The sequence below is a fragment of the Podarcis filfolensis genome (genome assembly GCF_964270895.1).
Source record: "Podarcis filfolensis genome assembly, chromosome: 5".
Taxonomy (NCBI): domain Eukaryota; kingdom Metazoa; phylum Chordata; class Lepidosauria; order Squamata; family Lacertidae; genus Podarcis; species Podarcis filfolensis.
Window position 1 is genome coordinate 15,031,354 of NC_139608.1, and position 17,827 is coordinate 15,049,180.

General features: G+C 42.3%; 2 protein-coding genes across 4 annotated transcripts; both read left to right on the top strand.

Moving 5' to 3' along the window:
* Nucleotides 1-607: 607 nt before the first annotated feature.
* EIF5A2 (eukaryotic translation initiation factor 5A2) lies at nt 608-10,526 on the top strand. Of its 3 annotated transcripts, none has more exons than XM_083614969.1 (5): nt 608-976; nt 3,602-3,791; nt 5,106-5,210; nt 6,373-6,504; nt 7,471-10,526. In XM_083614969.1, the coding sequence occupies exons 2-5, from the start codon at nt 3,627-3,629 to the stop codon at nt 7,528-7,530; spliced, it is 462 nt and encodes a 153-aa protein (XP_083471095.1). In that variant the 5' UTR covers nt 608-976; nt 3,602-3,626; the 3' UTR covers nt 7,531-10,526. The 3 variants fall into 3 exon arrangements, with proteins under 3 accessions (XP_083471095.1, XP_083471096.1, XP_083471097.1); XM_083614970.1 differs by lacking the exon at nt 608-976 and adding an exon at nt 1,091-1,485; XM_083614971.1 differs by lacking the exon at nt 608-976 and adding an exon at nt 1,108-2,609.
* A 1,064-nt stretch (nt 10,527-11,590) lies between these two features.
* On the top strand, nt 11,591-15,780 carry RPL22L1 (ribosomal protein L22 like 1). The gene is made up of 4 exons (XM_083613610.1): nt 11,591-11,710; nt 13,450-13,542; nt 14,160-14,281; nt 15,456-15,780. Exons 1-4 carry the CDS (start codon nt 11,702-11,704, stop codon nt 15,598-15,600), a joined length of 369 nt encoding a protein of 122 aa, XP_083469736.1. The 5' UTR covers nt 11,591-11,701; the 3' UTR covers nt 15,601-15,780.
* Nucleotides 15,781-17,827: the final 2,047 nt, after the last annotated feature.

A 17,827-nucleotide genomic window follows, 5' to 3' on the forward strand; every position in this document is an offset into this window, starting at 1 on the left:
CCTAGTGGAATCCGTTCAAGCAGAGGAGGCCTCCGGCCAGGCACCCACAAAATTTATGGGCATTGCTATTCAAATGGTGCCTTGTGATCGATTATGCAATATTTTATTCAAGTTGGCACCCTACCTCTGACCCAAGAGTTGCTGCGTGAGTGGCTATGATTATTAAATTTCTATGCCGCTCTTCATCCGAGGATCACAGAGCAGTTTAGAGGATAAAAACACAAAAATATATAACATAGTAACAAAATTACATAACATAGTGGGGTGTTTTTCTAACACTATTAGGAACCCTGAGCTAGATTAATGTCCCCAAACGTCATGGTTTGTGCCAACCTACTGACACTCCACAAAGCTTCTTAACCATTTTCGTATGAAAAAAAGATGGGGTGCTGCTGCTCTCCCAACCCACTAACTACCAGCACGCTTCAACACAATGTCGCGCGCGGCAAGAGTCCAGGCTTTCTGATCCAAGCCGCTTTCCGTACCGCTTCCGGGCAAAGCCGAGCACATGCTACGAAGCGCCCACACGTGTACGAAAAGTCCTGGCTCAGCCGCGAGTTGGCGCAGGCAGATGACGATCACAGACGCCGTAAAAGTGTAGACATCCAGGATGTGGAGGGAGGCGGAGGCGGCGCCGTCCTGGAGGCAAAAGCCGTCACGTGGCGTAGAGACCGGCGCGTAGGTCCGGGCTCGCGCCTTGCGTGGGTGGGGCGATAAAGCGGCCAATGGCGAAGGAGGATAACCTGTACCCGATGTGGGCGGGGCTGAGGGGATTTTCTTCCTCCCTCCTTTAAATTTGGAACGTACGGCGCGCGCTCCCTTCACGCCTAGGGGGATTCCCCCCTCCCCTTCCCGCTCTCTCTCTCTCTCCCTCCCTCCTTTTCTCCACCCACACGCCTCCCTGCCTCCCTTTACGGCTGCTCTGCGCGTGCGCGTTGCTGCGACGCTCTTCCAGTCTTTCCCTGCGCCGTGGGAGGTAAGTGCTGGCTCCTGACGCGGGTGCGTGCGGCGCCCCCTCCCCCCCCCACCGCTTAGTCCCTCCGCTCAGCCGTTGGAGCCGTTGGCGGGCCGCTTGGAATCCTCTCAGGCCAACGGCGAACCGGGCCGGGCTGGTCTGGTGCAGACCCGGGTCCGAGGCGGCCGGCGCCTTCCCCTCAGGCTTCTCCCCGGCGCCGCCTGCTCTTCCCACGAGGCGGCCATGCGGGGCGCCTCCCTTCGCGGGAGCTGGGGGGACTCGGGGCTGAGGAGATGGAGGAACCGGGGGGCGGGGGCTTGAATTTCCCAGGCCAGCGGATCGTTTGCTCGGCTCTGTTTCTCTCATTACCCGCTCTGTGAGGAAAACCATGTTTAAATTGGCCTGATGACTCCCCCCCCCGCCGCATAATAACGGTGTATTCCGCGGAGAAGCAGCGGTGCCCTCCGTAGAGTCGGATGGGGTCCCCAAGGGTCATCCATCCCAACCCCTTTGCCGTGCAGGATAGCCAGGTAGATAGCGTTGGGCCTACACCACCTCATATCACACACACACACCCCGACCAACCTGGTTAGGAACTGTTCGCAGTCCCGGGGGGGGGGGTCGCAGCTTCTCCATCCATGATGGCCTTTTTGCTTCTTGGTCACGAGTGTTTAGAATTACCCAAGAAGGAAAGGCAGCCATGTTGGTCCCCAAGAAAACGGCTAGAATTCATAGTCGTCGACGTCTTTGGCGATCACTCGTAGCTGAGTAACATTGTCCTCCATAAACACGGTTTTAACAGTGAGTCCGTACGTGACTGTGGATGCCAATTCTAGGGCCATCTCCATTAGGACTAACCAAGATGAGAAAACGCCCTACTAAGGATACTGCCCTATTGCGGATTTTGGAATGTGTTTTTAGGGTTTAACAGGTAGAGGAGCTCCTTTGGCCATTGTTTTCCCACATTGGTTTCCGCTTTTGGTGGCTGGGTAGGTCAAAACGTGGCCCTGTGTTCTCAATGTGTGTGAGAGAGAGTAAGAGAGTGCACACCTACTAAGCTTCCTTGTTCCTCTTAAGAATTGATGTGTAGGGTCTGTCCAAAGGTCGTCTAGTCAAATCTTCCCATACCTAGTACACCATCCCCCTCTGTTGAGAAATAGTGGGCACCCAGATACCTTTAGGATGCTCACAAACTCTTCCTGAGAGCAATCCCATTTGTTATGCAGGGTAAAGTAAGCTCTGTATCTGTTCAAATTCCATTCTCTTGTGAGAGTTTTAGTGATGCAGCAGCCCCATCTGCTTTTGCTTCAGCTGCTTAACGCCTATCTGCTGCATTCCCTACCAGTCATGGTACACCCTTACAGCTTTTAGACAGTGATGAAACAGGTTCCTGAGATCACTAAATGATAAGTAGACTTGCTTCGGCTGCCAGAATTGTGAACCACCTCAAAATGCCTACTGTAAGCACCCTGTATTAGTTATCCCTTTGCTCTTTCACATCACCTCTCCCCATGCACTTCATTTCTGGCTTGAGGGTAACTGCTGTGATTGTAATATCATGAAATGGCTGTAGTTGTTGCCAAAAAGGCACTTCTGAGAGATGGGATGCTTCATGCTGCTGCAACCATCCTATAATAAGAAGCCCCGTTCACTGGTAATTGCTCAGTTGTATATTTCACCATACAATCAGAGTGTGTGGGAAACATGTTACTGTTATAATTGCTGTGGTGTGTAAGGGTAAAGGGACCCCTGACCATTAGGTCCAGTCGCGGACGACTCTGGGGTTGCGGCGCTCATCTCGCTTTATTGGCCAAGGGAGCCGGCGTACAGCTTCTGGGTCATGTGGCTAGCATGACTAACCACTTCTGGTGAACCAGAGCAGCGCACAGAAACACTGTTTACCTTCCCGCCGGAGCGGTACTTTGACGTGCTTTCGAACTGCTATGTTGGCAGGAGCAGGGACCTAGCTCATCCCGTCTTGGGGATTCGAACCGCCGACCTTCTGATCGGCAAGCCCTAGGCTCTGTGGTTTAACGCACAGCGCCTGTAGCTCTCACCAAATAGGAGCTGGCATTTGCCAGCAAAATACTGTGTTCATGTTTAAGTCGAGTGTGGGACAGTAGCACTTAATCTTCAATAATCCCCCAAAATGCTATTCCACAGCTTCAGAAACCAAATTTATAAATCTGTCGTCCCAGTTTATAAATCTTGTAAAATTTGCATTTCTTATAAATCTTGTAATTGTAATTTTGCATTCCTTGTTACCATTGTCTCCTGCAACTTTTCTCTTCCTCCTCTCCCCATGCCCTGGCTGAGCCATAACATGGCAGTTTGGACCCCTGAGAGTAAAATATTGCCCTTCCCATCTCATACTGCAGTCTTGAGCTAGCATTTTTAGGATGTGTACTCAGTGACCACAGGGGACAGCTATTCCATTTCACAACTCTGTTGTACTTGCAGTGAAGGTGGAATATGTTGATATGTTCAATGCTGGACTGAGCGTAGTACTTTCTGTAACATGGTTCATTGTATTTGAAGTATGGTTTGTGTTCATCTGCATATCTATTTATAACACTCTTAAAGATACAAATACTTTATTATGTAACTGATACATGAAATAACTGAATTTATTTTTAAATTTTATAGTATTTGCCAGAACACACTACATACTATGGCTGATGAAGTTGATTTTACCACTGGAGATGCTGGTGCTTCTGCCACCTATCCTATGCAGTGTTCTGCACTCCGCAAAAATGGCTTTGTGGTGCTGAAGGGACGTCCCTGCAAGATTGTAGAAATGTCAACTTCGAAGACTGGCAAGCATGGTCATGCAAAGGTAATTGCTTGGTAGAGCTTTCTTGAGTTTTACTTCTGTTCTGGTATGCCAACATTGCTCTTCAATGAATATTAGTTTACTAATATTAAACATTAACATCAGATTTGCCAGGTGCATGGCCCAGTCTTACTTAACTTGCCACTATCTGTCCTCTCCTTGTAGTGCAAGTCTAGCTGGCTGTCCTAGTATAAGGTTTCTGACTTGGGTGGCATTCTCTGCTAGGGGAGAGCATGGAAAGTGAGTCCCCCAATATAGCACTCACTGTTTTAGTAAATTTGCAATCTCTATAAATACCTTTGTCTGAATGATTTATCTGATTCCAAGTGGTACACTGGTTCAATTCAGACATTGCATTCGTAATCTCCAAATCATGGTTTGGAGGATTACAAACATCCTGGAAGCTCATAAGCTCCTCTCTAGTTTTGCATCACAAATGGAGGGAATCCGATGGTGAGGGTGAGAAGGGAATCAGTACAGATCTGCAGCACAACCTGGTCCTCCTGGGTTTGGAGCACGCCAGGATTAAGCTTGTGAATTTAAGTCAGAAAATTGAGGTAGCTTGAGGTACTCAAGCCTCTCTTTTGGAGCTTGTGTAATTTGTATCTAAGCACATGCTTAAGTTCAGAACTGTCGCCATACACAAATATGATCTTGATAGTTCTTCAGTAAGATATCTCCTTGGTAGAAGGATTCTTAAAGGTGATGGGCATGCATAGGTGACTTGAATCTAGGCAGTTAGCATAGAAGCTACATCCAAACATCAATTTAAATGCTAACTTTTGGTTACAGAAAACTGTCTCAGAATTCTAAGCTATTTGTGGAGATGGAATCATTCGTGACTTTTTTCTCCTGAAGTAAGATACTGTACTGTATAGGCTAGCCCAGCCTTTCTCAACCTTGGGTCCCCAGATGTTGTTGGACAACAACTCCCATCATACCTGACCACTGGTCCTGCTAGCTAGGGACGATGGGAGTTGTAGTGTAGTTGTGTAGAGACAACTCTTCCCAAAGCTCAGTGCCTCCTTAACTGGTTTTGGGTCAAATGTTGCTGAAGGCTGCCAAAAACAGCTTTGAGGGTCGAATGCAGGATTCAGGCCATGTGTTTGACTGTCTTGTTCTAGTCAATCATAGACTGTAATTTGAGTATCATTATATGTGGCTTCTCCTTACAGAACTGTTCCAGCTTTAGTCTCTGGGTGGGTGCACATGAATTACTTCTCATTGCTTTCTCTCTCCCCCCACCTACCCCAAACTTTGTTCTTGGAACATACTGTTCTTGGTAGCCTAAATATATGTGCATGAACATTCTCCTAGGTCCACCTAGTTGGCATTGATGTGTTCACTGGCAAAAAATATGAAGATATTTGTCCTTCCACTCACAACATGGATGTTCCTAACATCAAGAGGAATGACTATCAAGTAAGTCTACATTTTAATCTATACAAATAGAAAGTCCCTTCTGGGCATAGCCTGATGTCCTATGAAAAAACTATGCTTCCTTAATTAAAATTCCACGCCTTAAATTACTTAGCCTTCCAAAGGACCCATCAAAACGAGCTGGGTTTTGTAATCTCGTACCTCTGACATCCCATTTCCAGTCAAATACTTAACCCTTGGTGCGTCCACTGGACAACATAAAATGCCATCATTAGAGGGAGTGGAGAGATTATTACAAATGCCATCAAATCATCATTATGAATTGATTTTGTAGGATGGGGGCCACCTTGAACATGCTAATAGAAAAGATGGGATACACATACACTTAATAAAACAAGTGGCCCTAAATATTCCCCTTGTGTCCAGACTAAGATGAATTGTTTCTGTCAGACTAAAAATTTTGTGCAATTTTGTTGTGCAGTTCTTGGCTTTGATGTATATGTTTAAATACAGAGCATAGTGTATGTTAGTAGAACTATCTTCATGTACTTTGCAGTATTATGAAATATCTCATGCTGGGTTAATTTCTTCAATTCTTCAATTTCTTCAATAGGCTTTGCTATAAAATATTCAGGAATATTTGAAGCAAATTACATTTGCATAACATCTGCCAATAACAATATTTGGAACCACATATAAAATTAATTGGCAGTTTTAGATCATCTTACTATATTTTTCAGTTTCAAAGCTGCTTTTGCTAGAAAGTGCTACTGAATACAGCATTTTTAGCTTTATCCCTTTAGTGACTAAAGCTGTGATTCACACTGAATAGATCCTGAGCTAAAAACGGTTGAAACTGGGTTCTGTGTATTAGAAATGTGCAAGGTTGTTCTTCTGTAGCAGTGGTTCTCAAACGGTGTGGTGTGCCACATTGATATAGCAGGAGACAATGGCAAGTGTGGCAGAAAGATTCCAGGACAGTCAATAAATATAATATGTGAATGATTCATATTCTCGTTCACATTGTTTTATACATTTTTATTCTGAAAGTGTGGTCCAGAGAAAAATTTTTTTAAAACCACTGGTCTATAGCAATCAGAAGCAAAATGCCAAGTTCAGAAAGCAACGCCCATATGTCAATACTTTTGACTGAACTTCATTCAATTATGAATAAAATTGAATTGGAATTGTTAATTTCTTGCAGCTGATCTGTATACAGGATGGATATCTCTCTTTGCTGACAGAAAGTGGTGAAGTTCGTGAGGATCTGAAGGTGCCAGAAGGTGAACTAGGCAAAGAAATAGAGGGGAAATATAATGCAGGCGAAGATTTCCAGGTAAAATCTCGGAGGTTTGAAAAAGTCCGGGGTTTTATTTTTCTTTTGACACCCAAGTTACCTTGAAAGTACTTTATTGCTGCTAACGGTTGATCTAAAATAACTTCCTGGGCCTTATTTTAATGGGGAGAAAAGAAAGGGGGATAAAGTGGAATTAGTTTTCTATTCTGAAATAATAAGTGGCTTATCTCTTGTAATTGCAGTTGGTTTTTTCTTCATTCATATTATTTATTATAGTTTTTAATTGCTTACTAACTGAAGGTCTCCAAGCAACTTGCAACACATTTAAAATAGAAATACATTATACCTTCAAAGCAGAACATATCAGCCATGGGAAGCTTTGGCATCACACTAGTAACAAAAACCAACATGTAAATCTAGTGGTTCCTAAGTAGCTAAGTACTGTAGACTGCCTGTTTTTCAAAAGCCAAGCCATGGTCCCCCTACTTTTGAAAATGTAATCTTTGTTACGTCAATGGTGACACCATACCCCCTCCAAAATGTCCCAGCACAACTGTGATGCGCGTCTTCTGGACCACACTCCTACACAAGAGCATAGCCCTAAAAAAAATGAGATGTCCCGAGCAGTTGATGAGCCATGGACCCCCTGGATAGGTTATGCAGACCTCCAATTGGGAACCACTGTCTCATTTTGTAAAAAACCTGGTGCCAAAATAATTACATGGAAATTATATCAGTGCCCTCCTAAACTAGATGATCAGGATAAGTTAAAGTTATATTCCTCAGCTTGTCTTTATTATAAATACTTCTTCCTATTTTTCAGCTGAACTCAAGCTACTATTATGTTAGATTGGCTTAATTATGTGCTTTGTGATTAGCTTTTTGCTGGGAGGCTGACTAAAATTGGAATACTGATGCTAGAACTCAACTATTGCCATCACAACACTTGTTGTAAATGTAATAGCTGTTTGTGTATCCTAATAATGCTTTTTCTCTCTCCTTTAGGTATCAGTCATGTGTGCAATGAGTGAAGAATGTGCTGTAGCCATAAAACCTTGCAAATAGGACCATCTGGATTTGAGCAGCTGCTCATATCCCAGCAACTGCAGATTTCTTATTTTAGTTCTAATTATCACCAAAGCTATAACCTTCACTAGCAACCTCGTGTCTTTGTTTGAAAATAGTGCTGGCTAATGTTGCAAGCCATTTGGCAATATTAAAATTGCTGAAGTTCAAGTGCTTACAGGAATGGCAAGGCAGTCAAAACTGTCATTTTAGATCATGAGGTATTAACTAGTATGCTTTGCTCAAATGTGACTGTATAGCAGTGCCAATACCAAGGTAGTACTAAGTTTGGGTTTAAGTAAGAATAGTGTTTAAATACAACATTTTAAACAAATGCGAATAACCACTTTTATCTTAAAATATGGTGAAATGTGGCTTGCACTGAACTGTGAATAGTCGTTGAGCTGGAGACAAGGGAACTCATGTGATCAAAATGCCAGTGCTGATGGCCATGTACAACAAACTTATATCTGTAGTCTTGCTGGCTGGCTCACTCTTAACATGTCACCATTTGCCTGTGATGCAAACATCCAGAATATTGGATGCTTTCATACTCTGGTTAATAGTGCACAAAAGCTTGGGGGTGGGAGGGAGGGAGAGGAGATTCACTAGAGGCCTTTGATTTCAACATGGAGTTCAGCCACTCTTCTAGTTTAAAAGAAGGGAATGCCTCAAGTGTTTCAGTATTAGGCATATTTGTTTTTGATTTTAACTCTTTAGTTTTGTAGCACAAATAGACTTTTTGACTTTTTATTAATGGATCAAAAGTGCACATACTAGCTTGTATAAAGGCTTAATATGAGCCTGGTTTCACGCAACTGAAATTAGGTCATGGGTTGTACAGTCCCAAAAAGAACTATGACAGAGTGCTCTATCAAGTACAAGAACTTCAGCGCTGTGTTAAAGGGTCACTCTGACTCACAATCTACTTGTGCAAGACTTGATTACACTGAACAGGCAAATGCCTAATCGCTAACGGACAATTTGTCTATATGACCTTCAACTTTGTAAGATCATGCTGCTTCATTAGCATTTTGCGGGACACCAACTTAACTTAAATTTGCCTTAAATATTGGTAGCAACTGACTAACTTGAACTAGTGACTGGGTTCTTAAAACGTGCTTAGTTCATTACTGGCAGCTTTTTGTGTGCATAGGAAACAGGATTTTGAGCTTCAGTTAGGAATATGGTTGCCCTTTAATCAGTGAAGTTAGTTAGACAACAGGTGTAAATGAACTGCATCAGGGTCTAGTGGTGGGCTCTATATTATAAGTATCTATGCAGAGAAGGGGCACAACGCAGATTGATTTGGCAATAAACACTCGAACAAAGCACAGTCTTGATGTGGTAGTAAATAACTACATATTTCAAGATCTAGGGCTACTGGAAAGCTGAAGGATTTTAGCATATTTAGTCTAATCATGTGAGTGTTCCTAGATAGTTGATTCTCAGTATTCATGGTTTGAATGAGAAGTCTCAGTTTGAAACATGGACTCAGCTAGTATCATTAGTCATGAATGTGAACAGTTTTGAGAAGTAAACTGGTGTCATAGTATCTGAAGAGTCCTACTAACATCTTAACTGCTTGCATCATCTTAAGGACGTATGCAACTAAAATGTGTAGAGGCAGGTGGCTTTTGGAAATGTGTTACTGAAGTGCCCTCTTTTACTTCGGAAAACATACTGTCTTAATTTCAACTTGACTTTTAGCAATCTGGAACCACAGAATATCTAGACTAGATGGGGGGGGGGGAATCTGCTAAGTAGATCTGTATGGCACTCTTTTGCATACAGGTTTTGCAATGTCATTTCACCAGTAAAAACTACAGTATTTACAATAAGACAATAGCAAAGCCATTTTATTAGTAGAGAGCAGTCTCTACAAACCCACCAGGTTTACAATAAACTAACTTTGCTAATAAAAGCTTAATACTGTATCTTTCAGGTTATTTAAGCTATTTCAGGGTAATCATGTTTCTCTAAATTCACTTTTAAATGGTTTTTACTTCATAGTTGGAACAAATTGTATTTAGTTGGAGCAGGTGGAAGCTCTTCTAACAAGCTGTAAGCCAAAATTAAGGCTGTTGATATGAGCAACTCAGTCCTGCTGCTGTTCTGTAATGGTGCAAGCTTTCTTGTTTGGGTCCATTGATGTTTTGTTCAGTGTGCTGTAGGTTCTCTTGCCTCAGATGTTAGGAACTTCTTTTTTAAAACCCAACTTTACCTCTTGATGTGTTGTTGTGTCTTTGTTCAACAAAACCACTGCTAGTTGAGCCATGACTTGAATATACTCTTCTCAGGGCTGCTCTTGTGAAGAATTGAAAGAGCTTAAGTTGATTATTTTAACAAAGCTGCTTGAAAGTCTTACAGGGTTTTGTATTCCATAAATTTATAGCATGCCTATGATGCAAGTAGAGTTCTAGTACATTGAACCTTAGTCTAACACAGTCAAACATTGTGACCAAGCTATTCTAGTGACTAGATGACATGTTTGACTGCAGTAAGCTTTAAGTATGGAAATGTTGGCTGTGTCTGGAAACTTTCATAGAACAAGCTGTGCTTAAACATTTTATCCTGTGTAAAGCATATGACTCTCATACATTATACTCACATTTCCACAGTACAACTCGGACAATGATCTCTGTGGCTTTTATTTACATTGTTTTATCTAGGTCTTGTAGTGAACGCTCATGATCAGTGACTGTTACATTAACATATAATTGTAAACAACGTGTGGGGAGAAGGGGTTTTGTATTTGCCACATACGGTAGCTCAGACAAGTATGCAATATACCTACTGGCTAGCAAATGGATGCAGTGTTCATTGTACAGGAGTGACTTTTGACTTTAAAAGCAAAACTTGAAAGGTTTGTATTTTTTCTGCATTTCTGTAATAGCGTATTCATGTGTTAAAAGAGTTCTTGGCTTTTAACGACTGTTTTATTGAAAAGTTTGAATTATGATTTGGATCACAATGAGAATAAAGTTTGAACCTAAGTGCTACTCTTTTGACTTTTTTCACTACAACTGCTAATAAATGCCTTGTATATGCACTTCCACAGATTATGAATTCTATACGGACGTGACCCTACTGTAGTTTCCTTACTAATCATGCATCATTGATCACAATCTCACTTGAAAAGGAAGGCTGCAGTGGATTGCCCAATAAAAACTGACCTGAGCAAATACATTTGCTTGAACAGCACGAAGGTGCCCAATATTTCTCCCATTGTAAAACAAGGTTGGGGAGGACTTGACACCCAAAAGCTAAAACTGATTGTTAATATCTGCTGCATTGCAGAGGGGAGAGGTTTGGGGTTGGAAAGGGCTTCTTGAACCCCTGTAATGTAGTCCACTGTTACTTCAGAGGCAGGCAAAGAGATTTTTGGCCAGCTAGTATTTGGGGTTGCCATACATCCGGAATAGTATCCCAGTGGAAATCGGTCAAATATCCAGGAAAATCCGAAGCAAGAAACCTATTTTTTTAATATAAAAAATAATAGTGTTAATTTAATTTGGTTTTGATTTGTTAATTGGAAAATAAAAAACAACAACGGATTTTCATTGTTTGAAATATGGCAACCCTAAATAGTACTTGTCTAATTGGGAGGCGCTTTTCCAAGAATAGCTTGCTTGCATTAAAATGCGGGGTGGGTGGGTGTGGTGGAGCCTTGCGGCATTTCCAGACAGAGACTATGGGTTCCAAAAATCCTACAGCAATTGTAGGGAACCTTGGGAAGAGGTGTCGCTCGGAAGTAGAGCCTCGCTCGGCATTCAGAAGGACTCCAGTCCCAAGCCTCTCCACCCGGGGCTGCGTATGCCCCTGTCTATTGCCCTGGAAAGCTGTTTCCAGTCGGTTCTTCCTCGCGCTCCTTGGGTTTCTTATTTTTATTGATTAAAATTGAAAATCCCCCAAAATAAAGAAGCGCCGAGACACCAGGACCCACCGGCCGGAATCTGCATCAGGCAGCTTCCGGTGTGCGCACGTTACCGGAAACGAGCGGGGGCACGGCACCCGGAAGTATTACCCCTCTTCCCTGATCCGAGCGTCAACTCTCTTCCTTTATTCCTCGAGCGTGGGCCACGCTGCACGTCATTGCGTCACGGCGCGGATATCTATAAAAGCGCGGCCGCAATGCTTCCGCCCTCCCTTTCTCCATTGCCTGGCCAAGATGGCGCCGGTGAGTTTCTGAGCCGGGCGGGCTGAGGCGGGAGACACGCGCTGCGGGTGGGTTAAAGGAGGGCAGGAAGGCTTCCCTGCTCACTCCTCTCTCCCTCGCCTGCTCCTTTCCTGTCACACACTAGTAAGCCTTGCAGGGCTGTTGGGAGGCTGCTGTGTAGCTGTGACCCTAAACTGCCCCTTACTTGGGAGTAAGCCCGTTGAATTCAGTAGGATTGCCTGTCGTGTTTGGCACCCTGAGTTCATGGGCGCCACACACGTTTTGCAAGATCACGTACATAATGCGAAATAAGGTCTGGAGGACTCTTGTGAAGAACTCTCAACTCATTGCCAATTTTCTAATAAAGCCGACAGGTGCCTCATTCACGTTGTCGTGCTTTTCGGGGATGGGTTTCGTACTCCTCTCACGCAAAGGGAGATGTTGCCAGATTGCAATTTGAGGTCATTCTTGATCATTGGGCCCCGCTGTCTGGAAGTCCAGCAGCATCTGAAGGAAGGTCACCCAAGTTTGCTGCTCCAGCAGAAATGCATAGGACATCCATAAAGGGACATGGGAAATCTTGAAAAGCCCGTGGATAAATGTCAACTGGCAATAGTAAATGATGAGTGTCCCCAGTTCTGCATCTTGTGTATTACCACCGCTTAACTTTAGGTATACAGTGGTACCTCAGATTAAGAACTTAATTCGTTCTGGAGGTCCGTTCTTAACCTGAAACTGTTCTTAACCAAAGGTACCACTTTAGCTAATGGGAGCCGCTGCTGCACAATTTCTGTTCTCATCCTGAAGCAAAGTTCTTAACCTGACGTACTGTTTCAGGGTTAGCAGAGTCTGCAACCTGAAGCATCTGTAACCTGAGGTACCACTGTACATCTTAACATTAGGTATACATCGGAAGAAAGGGGAGGGGGAGCCCAATGCTATGATAGCCACAAATGAAGGAATGACACTTAATCCTGGTCTTCCATAGCACTTAAGTCCAACCTCCCCCCCGCCCCCGAGTTGTTATTATTTATTAAATTTCTATAAACCCTTCATCGGAGGATCACAAGGTGGTTTACAATATAAAAACACAAAAATACACAGTAACAAAAACAATACGCCTTGCCCCCCCCCCATTTAAAAGACCATAGTGTTTAATTAGCAAAAATTCAAGGTGCTGTACATCGTTCTTCCTCTCATTGAATCCCCACAAGAACACTCAAAGGTAGGTTAGGCGAAGAGGTAGTTACTGGCCCAAGGTCACCTACTTCATGGCTGAGTGAGGGTTTGACCTTAATCTCCCATATCCTAGTCTAGCATTCTAACCACTTGACTGCCCTGACTGGACAGATTCTGCCACCTCACAGGTCCTGGATATGGGCCCTTTGGATTCTAGTTGGTGCTCGTGGCAGAAACTGCTCTTGTTTGTTTGGCGCAAGGTCCTCCGTTATTTTAGTCTAAAATAGGGTAACAAAAAAGTTGTCCCTAGCCCTTTGAGAGGAAAACAAAGTTAGCTATTAAAGAGCTGTTAATTCTTGTGCTTTGCTTGCACCGTAGTGAGGGTAGGTGATGAAATTTTGATTGCTAATATATTTTCTGTGTTAAGTGAAAGTTACAGGATAAAGAATATTGGTTAAGTAGAGAAATATATTAAGGCATCTCTGATATATTAGGTATATATTTCCTCTTGACTATACTGATTGAAGATAAGGATCATAAAATAAATACTAACTTCAGGGGCATGTTTGGTTTTCTTTTAGCAAAAGGACAAGAAACTGAAAAAATCAGCTTGCAAGTATAGCCTTGACCTCACCCATCCTGTAGAAGATGGAATATTTGATTCAGGAAATTTTGTAAGTAGTTCTGCTGTTCACACTTCTTTGGTCATGTTTTAATGGCAACATACATTGAAACTTAAGGAAGGAAGGTAAAAAATTCAAATGTTTGAGGTTTCTTTTAAAGGAAATTAAGTCTGTGCGTGTTTATAGTAAAATTCATGATAAATAGTTGCCCTTTAGTCAAATCAGCCTATGGGTAAGAACTTGACTCCTACAACTGTAAATCTTTCCCAGCCAATTAATCACATCCTGTTTTAATTCTTACTGCCTGCAATTACCTTTGCTTGAGCAGGGAGGTTTGGAGTTACAGACCTGGATGGAATAATTATTTAGCATGGCTTAGTGACTATCTTAATCATAACCCAGATGGATTTCATACCAAATGACTATGTATCGTACCAATGTTTTGGTATCTTAAAATAAATATATAGAGAGAGACAGATATTGTATGTTATGAATTACATTAGTAGGAATATTTCTATTAATATTTCTATTCATTTTTCTTGATTCTTGCATGATTTATTTGCATTCTGTGACTGTAATAATGGATTGTCTGGCTAGGGTCACTTCCCTAGTTCCACATCTAGGGCACCATTCCCTAGTGTTGCATTTTTTTGTTTTTCTTGAATTAGGAACAGTTCCTGAAGGAAAAAGTTAAGGTCAATGGAAAAACTGGAAACTTGGGAAATGTAGTTCATATTGAACGCTTTAAGAACAAAATCACAGTGACATCTGAAAGGCAGTTCTCAAAAAGGTGGGTGTTTTTATTTTGTGTGGTGGGCTTTTCTTTCTGATTTTAGCTCAAACCTCAGGACACGTAGCAAGAATTGTAAACAAATTTAAAATGTGGCTTTAGTTGAAATTCCCCAGTTAAGCTAACCTGAAGTAGTATCATTTGAGGCTGTTTATTATCTCGTGTCTTTAGCATGTGTGTCTGTGCCAAACACACACTTGACACCTGAAGACTATTCGCAGTTCTGTTCTGGAATATCAGCTTTTGAAAGAGAACTGGAAGATGAGGTTGGGCTATTTAATTTGCTCCAGCTTCCTACAGTTGATTTCTGAACTAGTATGATATATTTGAAAGGAAGCTAATGGATTTCACTTGATTTCCAAATATGTGTTCTTAGGTTGTTGTTTTTTGTGGGAGAGCAGTGTAATATTTTGGCAATTCCTGGAGTGGCCTAGTTTTTGCCTACTCAGTTGGTCACTCACAGGATCATATTAAACTGTCCCATACCAAATCAAACCATTTACCTTTTTTCAAAGAGCGCCAGATTTGATGTTTGAGGGCCGATGGCAGCAGCACTCCAGGGTTTCAGAGACGGAAGCTCTCCCAGCCCTATGTAGAGATGCTGAGGGTTGAACTTAAGACCTTCTGTGGGGGGGCAGATTCTCTACCACTGAGCTATGGCCTTCATCCTTTGGTGAATTAAGTTCATCTTTTAAGATAGATTGCATTAATATGGAGATTCATTTCATCACATGTAATAGTATTTATATAGCACCTCAGAGTTTCAGATTTTTTCATATAATTCTCAGCCTTTCAACAATCTTGTAAGGTGGGTCTGCTTCACCTCCTGGTTGTAAATGGGGCAGAAAACAATAGTGACTTGCCTAAGTCCATTCAGTGAGTTCACAACAAACAACAAATTTCAACTGGGAACTTTCTGGTTCTGAGTTCAGTTTCCTATATGTGTCTATTCAGAAGTAATCCCCATTGGGCACCGTTAAAATTTCTCCCTTGTCTATAGAATTGCAGACTTAGGTGTTCTGCTAGACAGGCTACGTCTTAAGGGTCAGATGCTCAACAAATAATCATTGTTGCTTTTCGCAGTCATCGACTGCTGTCTTGTATCATGTCTTTGTAAACGCTTATGATCAAATTACATCATACACTTAAAATCACTTGGCCTTTTGTGTTAAAGGTACCTTAAGTATCTCACAAAGAAGTATCTCAAGAAGAACAATCTCCGTGACTGGCTGCGCGTGGTTGCGTCTGACAAGGAGACCTACGAACTGCGTTATTTCCAGATCAGCCATGATGACGAAGGGTCTGAAGCCGAGGAGTAGAATAAGCTTTTATGTGGAGCATTGTCTTCCCTGGTGCACAGCATGTACACATGAATCTATTTATGAGAATGAAATCATTTATTACCAAAGAAAAATGACTTTACTTATAGATTGCTGTGGGCACCTGGGATTTGTTGTCTTTCAAAAGTTTCATTAAAAGAGTCTCCTGATAAATTATAATCTGCAGTTCTGTTGTGGACATGAGGTTTTGCCTACGTTTCATTGAAATACATAACACAGTCATATATTTATGCTTAATGGCCACATTCCTGTAATCTCTGACTGACCAGTCCATTATATAATTGTTCTAGTAAAACTAAAGTAAAACTGTTAAATCCATTCTTATCTCAGAATTTTCACCATGGTCATACAGGACTAAATGTATAGTGTACTCATACATCATTTATTTAAGCAGTTTCTAGACTGTGTTCTCTATATATATTTAGTGGTTGCAGAGTCTCCTGTGTAGAATGACTTCAGCCGATAATAGCTGGTTCGCAATAATCTGGTTAGGGCAGTTAAGTCAGAAACTTAAGTTCAGAAGAAAAGTCTTAGTCTTTCAGTTCTGCTATTATGTTTGGCCAAAGGTCAGTTCCCTATAATGGTTATGCAAGCGATTTATTCTGCCTTTCCCCTCCCTTCAGACAGCACCATGCATATAGCAAGAGCATTGTTGGAATAATTTTATGCAAGCCCTATTTGTAATTTTTGGTAACCATACTTTCAAAAGTGAGTGGCTATCTGCAAGACTGCCGTTTGCATTCGTGATTATTCATTATGGGTGATAATCAGTGTTCATCACACTCAAGAGTAGACCCATTGAATTCAATAGGCAAGTTGTTTAAGTCCATTGATTTATGTGGGTCAAGTTGAAGCATGACCTAGGTGGATGTCAGCCTTACCACTTGTATCCAGCCTTTCTTCAATAACTCAAGGTGAGATATATGTGGCTCTCAGATGGCTTCCCTTTTCAGCACTGACCAGACCTGTGTGACCTCAGCAAGGTTGCAGCATTGTGTGCCTTCAAACCCTGATGATCTTACTGATCTTCAACTTTAAAGATTTGCAAACAAAAAGAAAGCAATAATATTAATACAATTCCAGCAACAATGTTAAAAATGAGAAGATGTGTTTTTTTAAGCTGTAGCAACATATTTCTGTTCTCATCCTGAAGCAAAGTTCTTAACCCGAGGTACTATTTCTGGGTTAGGGGAGTCTGTAACGTGAAGCGTATGTAACCCAAGGTACCACTATACACCGCCCATCTGGCTGGGTTTCCTCAGTCACTCTGGGCAGCTTTCAACAGAATATTAAAAACACGATAAAACATCAAACATTAAAAACTTGCCTAAACAGGGTTGCCTTCAGATGTCTTCTAAAAGTCAGATACAGTGGACCCTCCGGATATGAACTTAATTCATTCTGGGGGTCCGTACGTACCCCGAAAGTCTGCATCTAGAGGCGCTGCTTCTGTGCACACACATGGCACAATCAAGTGCTTCTGTGCATGTGTGCAGAGCGCTTCTGCGCACGCACGCACCGCAAAACCCGGTAGTATACACTTCCAGGTTTGCTGTGTTCGCAACCTGAAAGTTACGTTACCCAAAGGTACACCCTGAATTGTAGTTCAACAACATCGGGAGGGCCACAGGTTCCCCCACCTCCCAGGTAGATTTTTGTTCCTCGTCCACCAGATGGCTCTCAAGTCTCCAGTGACTGACTTACTATTCAAATATAATGTATGGGTAGTCCGTGATTATAAAAGGACTGGCTGTTGCGTTCGGGAACTCGCCTCTCCCAATAATCTCTTTAATAGACCTGAACATCCACGTAGTCTTTAGCACTGTTTTTATGTACACTCCAGTGAATTTATATTGCCGGTTTAAAATATTGGTTCAATGGGCTGCTAACAGTCTTCGCCACTAGCTGGCTGTATTGCACCATAATAATAATTCGGCAGAGCGTGCAGCTTTAGAAGGGAATGTAAATGAACATCTCAGGCAAACAAGCTGGCATCTTAACACTTTTTGTACTCCCTCCCCCAAGAGCCATCTGGGTCTGAGTATTGCCCCACACAACTTGGTTAATGGGCGGCTCATTATTCATTGCAAAAGCTACCGTATAGCCTTTTGAAGGGCAAACAGAAGTTGCAAGTGAGCTTCTGAGTTCTTCAAAGCTCTTCTTTCAGTTAAGAATGTAAGAAGGACCCTGCTGGATTAGACCAAAA